Source organism: Haematobia irritans, chromosome 3 (genome assembly GCF_050003625.1).
Source record: "Haematobia irritans isolate KBUSLIRL chromosome 3, ASM5000362v1, whole genome shotgun sequence".
NCBI classification, from domain to species: Eukaryota; Metazoa; Arthropoda; class Insecta; order Diptera; family Muscidae; genus Haematobia; species Haematobia irritans.
Genome location: NC_134399.1, coordinates 124,605,377 through 124,614,175, shown reverse-complemented (window position 1 = coordinate 124,614,175; position 8,799 = coordinate 124,605,377). Strand labels below are relative to the sequence as shown.

The following is an 8,799-nucleotide window of genomic DNA, read 5'->3' as shown; positions in this document are numbered from 1 at the left end:
GAGCCCTATGTGAATTGGAATCCATTTTATACCTATAATAATCTTAGTTCTTGTCCGGATCCTATTATTGTACCTTCATTGGGAAAATTATTGGCTGGTGTAATTTCCAAGACAAAGAGAACTCATTGGTGTAGTTAACATAGTAGATACGATCATTTTAATATTGAAATAAATGTTTAAATTTGTTTAGTAGTTTTTATGTATTCAAATAAATTCCGGTATTTAAGTAAGCACAAAAAAAGAAACAGTTTTTCAATTGTAATACTCGCAATATTATAGTCCAAAAATATTTCCCTTTCAGTACATCCAAGGGTCCAGTATACATTTTATTTTTCATACAGTCCAGAGAACTGCAACTGCGGTGGCTCTTTTTCGTATTGCAATCTTACCCACTAATATCGGTGCCAGTGAGCAGTGTTGCCAGTATTGTGGATTTTTCCCCAAATAGGGGATATTTTTTCGTGGATGGGGACGAAATTTTTGAGTTGGGGACTCGGGGATTTAATGGGGAAATTTCAAAAAATTTGGCGATTTTTGTGGGGAATTTTCGAAATCTGTTGAGAATAATAAATCAAGTTTAGAGTTATGGTTTATATGAAATTCTTTACGTCGACATGTTTTAAAAACAAGTATATACGGCCGTAAATTCGGCCAGGCCGAATCTTATATACCCTCCATCATGGATTGCGTAGAAACTTCTACGAAAGAAATTCATCCACAATCGAATTACTTGGGTTGTGGTATCTTAAAACTACTTAACATCGTTTTCTAAATTGTGAGTTAGTCCATACGTGGTATATATTAGACAAAAAAGTTATGTATAGGTAAGCCTACAAATAATTACGAATCGATATGGATTTTTGCACGATACGTAGAGAGCCAGAATTGAAATATAGGGGTCGCTTATGTGGGGGCTATATACAATTTTGAACTTGATATGGACCAATTTTTGTGTGATTGGGGGTCGATTTATCTGAGGGCTATTTATAAATATAGACCGATATGGAACTAGTTAGGCATGGTTGTTAACGGCCATATACTAGCACAATGTACCAAATTCCAATTGACTCGGATGAAATTGGCTCCTCCAAGAGGCTCCAAAACCAAATCTAGGGATCGGTTTATATGGGGGCTATATACGATTATGGACTGATATGGACCACTTTTGGCATGGTTGTTAAATATCATATACTACCACCACGTACCAAATTTCAACCAGATCGGATGAATTTTGCTTCTCCATAAGGCACCTAAGATCAAAGCTGAGGATCGGTTTATATGTGAGCTATATATAATTATGGACTGATATGAACCAATTCCTGCATGGTTGTTGGATACAATATACTAACACCACGTACCAAATTTCAACCGAATCGGATGAATCTTGCTCTTCCAAGGGGTTCCGGAGGTCAAATCTGGGGATCGGTTTATATGGCGGCTATATATAATAATGGACCGATGTTGACCAATTTTTGCATGGTCATTAGATACCATATACTTACACCACGTACCAAAATTCAGCCGGATCAAATGAAATTTGCTTCTCTTAGAGGCTCCGCAAGCCAAATCGGGGGATCGGTTTATATAGGGGCTATATATAATTATGGACCGATGTGAATCAATTCCTGCATGGTTGTTGGGTACCATATACTAACACCACGTACCAAATTTGAACTGAATCAGATGAATTTTGGTTTTCCAAAAGGCTCCGGAGGTCAAATCTGGGGATCGGTTTATATGAGGCCTATATATAATTATTGACCGATTTCGACCAATTTTTACATGGGTGGTTGAGGCCATATATTAACACCACGTACCAAATTTCAACTGAATCAGATGAATTTTGGTCTTCCAAGAGGCTCCGGAGGTCAAATCGGGGGATCGGTTTATATGGGGGCTATATATAATTATGGACCGATGTAGACCAATTTTCGCATGGTTGTTAGAGACCATATACTAACACCACGTACCAAATTTCAGCCGCATCGGATGAAATTTACTTCTCTGTGGACCGATATGGCCCATTTGCAATACCATCCGACCTACATAAATAACAACTACTTGTGCCGAGTTTCAAGTCGATAGCTTCAGTTCGGAAGTTAGCGTGATTTCAACAGACGGACGGACGGACATACTCAGATCGACTCAGAATTTCACCACGACCCAGAATATATATATATATATATATATATATATATATATATATATATATATATATATATATATATATATATATATATATATATATATATATATATATATATATATATATATATATATATATATATATATATATATATATATATATATATTTTACAAAGGAGCATTTATGATTTATCAGGTGATACATATGTATTCGAGATATCGGACAATTTTAGTAATACGTACAATTTTTGCTACTTAGCAGTGGCGATTTTACAAGGATATGAGTTAGATCCCGCCAAGATATATGCTCAAGTGTGGGTTATGATATATTATTTGGTCAAGTCGGGCGACTTGGAGCCTTATTTAAAACTCAACCGTTCTGTGGAAAGTCTGGCATTACAGTATGTAGGATATGACTAAGATATGGGGAAATTATCACAGAATTTGTGGGAATTTTGGTCATATTTGTATAAACCGGAAAAACGAATATATGGAGGCTTTATCTAATTCTGAACCAAATTAGATCAAACTTGACACACTTAACTATAATATTAAGTATATTCTCCGTGGAAACTATGCAGTCAATTGGAGGAAAATCGCATTGAAAATGGGTCTAAAATATGAAATAGTCTCCCACATTTTCTCAACTCTGGTGTACATATTACGGGAGCTACATATAATTTGAACCGATTTCGACTAAATTTGACATGTATAGTTAGAATAATTATTCTGTTATCTCTGCAAAATTTCACGTAAATGGGAGTTTAACTTTGGCCCCCGTGGTGGTTTGAGTATAAATCGGGCGAAAGATATATATGGTAGCTATATCTAAATCTGAACCGATTTCAACCAAATTTGGCACACTTACCGATACTGTTAAACGTACTCCTTGTGCAAAATTTGAACCAAATCACGGCAAAACTCTGGCTTTTGAGATTATATAAGTGAAAATCGGACGAAAGATATATATGGGAGCTATATCTAAATCTCAACCGATTTCAATCAAATTTACCAAGCATTGGTAGAATGTCAATTCTACTCTTTATGCAAAATTTCACGTAAATCGGTAGTAAACTTTGGCCTCTGTGGTCATATGAGTCTAAATCGGACGAGAGATATATATGGGAGCTATATCTAAATCTGAACCGATTTAGCTGATATTTTGCAAGTTTTTCAAGACTCATAAAATATTCGGATGTACTGAATTTGAAGAACATCGGTTGATAAACATGCCAATTATGACCAGATCGGGGATAAATATATATGGCAGCTATATCTAAATCTGAACCGATTTTTTCTAAAATCAATAGCATTACTACAAATGCAAGAATAAAAGCCTAGTGGTGTTTTTACCAATATTCGTTTGCAGTGTTAAACCGATCGGCATTGTACCAATCACAATTGACATTCGTCCTAAAAATATTCTACCAAAAAATTAAGAACATTTTTCCAATAATCTACCAATTTAAAAATAAATCCTATTTTTAAGTTTTTGAACAAAATTTTGTTTTATTATTTTATTTTAGAAGTTTTTTTTTCATATTTTCATATTGCCATATTTTTTTGGGTGTATAAATATACCTTTTATTGTAAATGTGTCGAATTTTAAAAGTTTTAACCTTCCCAACAAGGGAAAGTTACTACTTCTACAAACTGGGAGAACTTACACGCAATAGACTTTGCTAGTAAGAGCTAGCACGAGACTGAAAACTTTATAAATATTAAATTTATATTTATATTAAACTTTGTTCAAATTTTAAATCTATAAATTTTGTCAAAATTTCAATACTTAGAAAATTTTGTGGAAATGTTATTTCTACAAAATTTTTTGCCAAAATTTTGTCACAACTTCTATAGAAAAGTTTGTCAAAATTTTATTGCTACACCCAGAGAAGGAATATGATCACCTCAAACATGTTTTAAGAGCAAAATGTTATTTTTAGGTGGTGACCATGTAACATGGTTTTCGCAACCATATTATTTTCTCGGAAATCATGTATCTGATTTCGGCAAGCAAGTTATATTTCATGAGAAAATAACATTTTAGTGACAAACATGTTACATGGTCACCATACAAAAATAACATTTTGCTCTTGAAACATGTTTGAGGTGATCATATTCCTTCTCTGCGTGTATAGGAAATTTTGCCGAAATTTTATTTGTTAAAAAAATTTGTCAACATTTTCTTTTTATACATTTTTTTTCGAAATTTTAGTTCTATAGAAAATGTTGTCAACATTTTATTCCTATAGGCAATTTTATCGAAATTTTATATCTATAATAATTTTTGTCGATATTTTATTTTTATAGAAAAGCTTGTCAAATTTTTATTTCTATAAAAAATTTTGTCAAAATTTCATTGCTATAGAAAATTTTTATAGAAAATGTTGTCGAAATTTTATTTCTATACAAAATTTTGTCGAAATTTTATTTCCGTAGAAATTTTTTTTTGCTATCGACAATTTTGTCAAAATTTTATTTCTATAGACAATTTTGTCAAAATATTATGTCTATAGACAATTTTGTCGAAATTTTATTTCTATAGAAAATTTTGACGAAATTTTATTTGTATAGAAAATTTTGTCGAAATTTTATTTCTGTAGAAAATTTTGTCGAAATTATATTTCTATAGAAAATTTTGTCGAAATTTTATTTCTATAGATATTTTTGTCGAAATTTTATTTCTATAGACAATTTTGTCAACATTTTAATTCTATAGAAAATTTTGTGGAAATTTTATTTCTATAGAAAATTTTGTGGAAATTTTATTTCTATATAAAATTTTGTCGAAATTTTATTTTTATAGAAAATTTTGTCGAAATTTTATTTCTATAAAAATTTTGTCAAAATTTCATTGCTATAGAAAATTTTGTCGAAATTTTATTTCAATAAAAATTTTGTCAAAATTTCATTGCTATAGAAAAATTTGCTGTAATTCTATTTTTATAGAAAATGTTGTCGAAATTTTATTTCTATAGAAAATTTTGTCAAAGTTTTATTTCTATAGACAATTTTGTCGAAATTTTATTTCTATAGAAAATTTTGTCGAAATTTTACTTCTATAGACAATTTTGTGGAAATTTTATTTCTATAGAAAATTTTGTCGAAATTTTATTTTTATAGAAAATTTTGTCGAAATTTTATTTCTATAGAAAATTTTATCGAAATTTTATTTCTATAGAAAATTTTGTCGAAATTTTATCTCTATAGAAAATTTTGTCGATATTTTATTTCTATAGAAAATTTTGTCGAAATTTTATTTCTATAGAAAATTTTGTCGAAATTTTATTTCTATAAAAATTTTGTCGAAATTTCATTGCTATTGAAAATTTTGCTGAAATTCTATTTTTATAGAAAATGTTGTCGAAATTTTATTTCTATAGAAAATTTTGTCAAAATTTTATTTCCGTAGAAAAATTTGTCAAAATTTTATTCCTATAGACAATTTTGACAAACTTTTTTTGCTATAGACAACTTTGTCAAAATTTTATTTCTATAGACAATTTTGTAGAAATTTTATTTCTATAGAAAATTTTGTCGAAATTTTATTTCTATAGAAAATTTTGACAAAATTTTATTTGTATAGAAAATTTTGTCGAAATTTTATTTCTGTAGAAAAAATGTGGTCCTATAGAAAATTTTGTCAACATTCTATTTGTATAGAAAAATTTTTAAAAATTTTATTTCTATAGAAAATGTTATCAAAATTCTATTTGTATAGAAAATGTTTTCAAAATTTTATTTCTATAGAAAATTTTTTCAAAATTTTGTTTGTATAGAAAATTTTGTCAAAATTTTATTTCTATAGAACATTTTGTCGAAATTTTATTTTTATAGAAAATTTTTTCGAAATATTATTCCTATAGAAAAATTTTATTTCTATAGAAAAAATTTATTCCTATAGAAAATTTTGTCAAAATTCTATTTGTATAGAAATTTTTTTTTTAATTTTGTCGAAATTTTATTTCTATAGAAAATTTTGTAAAAATTTTACTTCTATAGAAATTTTTGTGAAAACTTTATTTCTATAGAAAATTTTGTGAAAACTTTATTTCTATTGAAAATTTTGTCGAAATTTTATTTCTGTAGAAAAAATTTATTCCTATAGAAAATTTTTTCAAAATTGTATTTCTATAGAAAATATTGTCGAAATTTTGTCAAAATTTTATTTATATAGAAAATGTTTGCAAAATTTTATTTACATAGAAAAATTTTGCAAAATTTTATTTCTATAGAAAATTTTGTTATAATTTTATTTCTATAGAACATTTTGTTCAAATGTTATTTTTATAGAAAATTTTGTCAAAATTTGATTTCTATTAAAAATTTGCAAAATGCCTCTTGGTGGGAGAGGAATAGTTTGCTAAATCTATCAAAACATGGAGAATTCTGCCAAACAGTAAAAATCTAACAAACGGTAAAAAATCTACCATTTCATACCAACTGTGGCATCTACAAACTACGGATGCCATTAGTAAAATATTAAAGTGGATTCATACTTTTCTGAGTGTGCACATCCACAAAACAAAAATGCATACTCATACACAATTCTCGAGATTCACAAAAATTCCTCTGGGACGACAATTTTCATGATTCACAAACATTTTTGTGACACGACATTTCTTAAAATTTTCGTGACTAGACGAAATTACTATGAGTAAGAACATTTTCATAACGACGGATCCATTAGAAAAATTATTATATGGTTTAGTCCTAAAATACCACTAGATTTCCAATTTCAAGCAAGTCGGATAAAAGCTACCGTTTCTACAAGTCCAGGAAATTAAATTGGGAGATCGATCTATATGGGGGCTATACCAAAACCTGGGCCGATACAATTTTAGGACCACAAACACCATTGCTGAATATGGTGTGTATCGGTCCATAATGCTCGTGAGATTTTTATGTCCATAAATAGGTGTATGGATGATAAACATTGATGTTTTTACAGGATATAAAAACAATTTCATAAAGACTAACTCGAAAAAAATTTCTTCTGACTAATTGCATTTTCCCTTACATTTTTCTCACTTCCACGAGGTGTTTTAGTTCTTAGTAATTTTTCTGTATTACAGAAACAATGTAGCAGAATTTATTTGATTTTATAAATTTTACTTTCGCTTGGACGGAGTATCGAACCGCGGACCATCCAGTCTGTAAGGCAACACACTATCCACTGGGCTACATAGCTGTTATTGTCATCAACAGACAATTATCTCTATAGTCATCAAATCATAAGCAACACAAACATTCAATCAATTATATTTATAAAGCGTAGTTTTCGGCGCCCACGAGCCGATGTAAAGAAACTTTAGTTGAGAGCAACATACATTTCGTTGGCCACCGTGGAATAATGGTAAGACATAAATAGTAACAAACAACAATTTTTTGGCATATATCCTGGAATCTTATCGTAGTAACCATCCAAAACATCACCTTGAGGACAGGTTGTTACCTGATTTTTTTTAATCTATACTCCTTAGCTAGGAGTGTCTCTATACATTTGTATCTTTACCATAGTTGAAGAATTCTACAATACTCAATTTGATAGCTCTAAATTTATTATTAATAGGGAAAATATGAAACCTATTTTACTAAAAATTGTAAATTAATCGCAGCATCATACATCACATCATTCGATTCGCTTAAATCCTTAACAATCGGGATGTACAACATGCCAACCAACAATTGACCCAAGCATAACTCTAAACAAACGATCCATATCGGTGGGATCACTTATTTTACCAACACATTGCTCAATCTCTTGATATGCTTTGGCTGTGGTATCCATATTGGTAACCAAACATTTCGTATAGGCATCGAGGTCACCATCATTGGAGCATTGCAAATTGAGATCTTTGCGACATTCTTCGCTAGCTTTTTCATTGGTAGAACGATAGAGATTATCCAGAGCTCCGGCAACCCCACTAATGACACCAGCTTTAAAGCCCAATTGATAGTGATTTTCAGGTTTGAACCAGCAATTCCTCATCTCTAACCATTGTTTCATGTCTTGGATTAATTTGGTTCCACGACAGTCAATACATTCTGTGGCCGTGGTTTTACCAACAGTCGAGGTTAATAAAATAACTGGAATATAAAATAAAATAAAATAAAATTCAAATTTCTGAAGAGATTTTTTGTACCGAGAACTTACCGCAAAATGTAAGAATGATCTTGTTGGCCAACATATTGCCTTCTCTTCTAAGATATCTAAATACATTTTGGTCATATTTATAATTTTAGAACAATGAATTCTGAATTTGATCACAGGAAGTATGTTAAATTTGGTGTTGGCCGAAGCTCATATGCTGTACATTAACCCTCTCATGGCCGTATTAAAATGCATGGATGTAAAAATTTGTATGCGCTATATATGTTTGTCTTGACTCATATGAAATGAAAGACAAAATCAAAGTCCTTGGTATCCTGGTTCGTTACATAATGCAAAAACTCGCATGTCGAACAAACTTAGAATATATTATACCCTTCACCACTTTGTAAGTCCACATTTTCGATACCATATCAAATCCGTCCAATGTGTTGGATGCTATATGAATCCATACACATATATTCTGTATATCTGAGCAGATCTGTACAGAGTTCTGCAATACTTATAGATTTTACATTTAAGTCGGCTAATGCGCTGAGGTG

At 30.1% G+C, this 8,799-nt stretch overlaps 1 protein-coding gene across 1 annotated transcript; it reads right to left on the bottom strand.

Moving 5' to 3' along the window:
* Window positions 1–7,688: 7,688 nt before the first annotated feature.
* LOC142230696 (uncharacterized) lies at window positions 7,689–8,337 on the bottom strand. The gene is made up of 2 exons (XM_075301325.1): window positions 8,303–8,337; window positions 7,689–8,235 (listed from the first exon to the last, which is right to left on the bottom strand). The coding sequence occupies exons 1-2, from the start codon at window positions 8,334–8,336 to the stop codon at window positions 7,799–7,801; spliced, it is 471 nt and encodes a 156-aa protein (XP_075157440.1). The 5' UTR covers window position 8,337; the 3' UTR covers window positions 7,689–7,798.
* Between the last annotated feature and the right edge of the window lie 462 nt (window positions 8,338–8,799).

Excerpts from the sequence above, each read along its gene's own strand:
- LOC142230696 (XM_075301325.1), bottom strand. The coding sequence starts at position 8,336 with ATGTTGGCCAACAAGATCATTCTTACATTTTGCG. Across the intron at positions 8,236-8,302 it reads GATCATTCTTACATTTTGCG|TTATTTTATTAACCTCGACT; the intron begins GTAAGTTCTCGG and ends TTTATATTCCAG.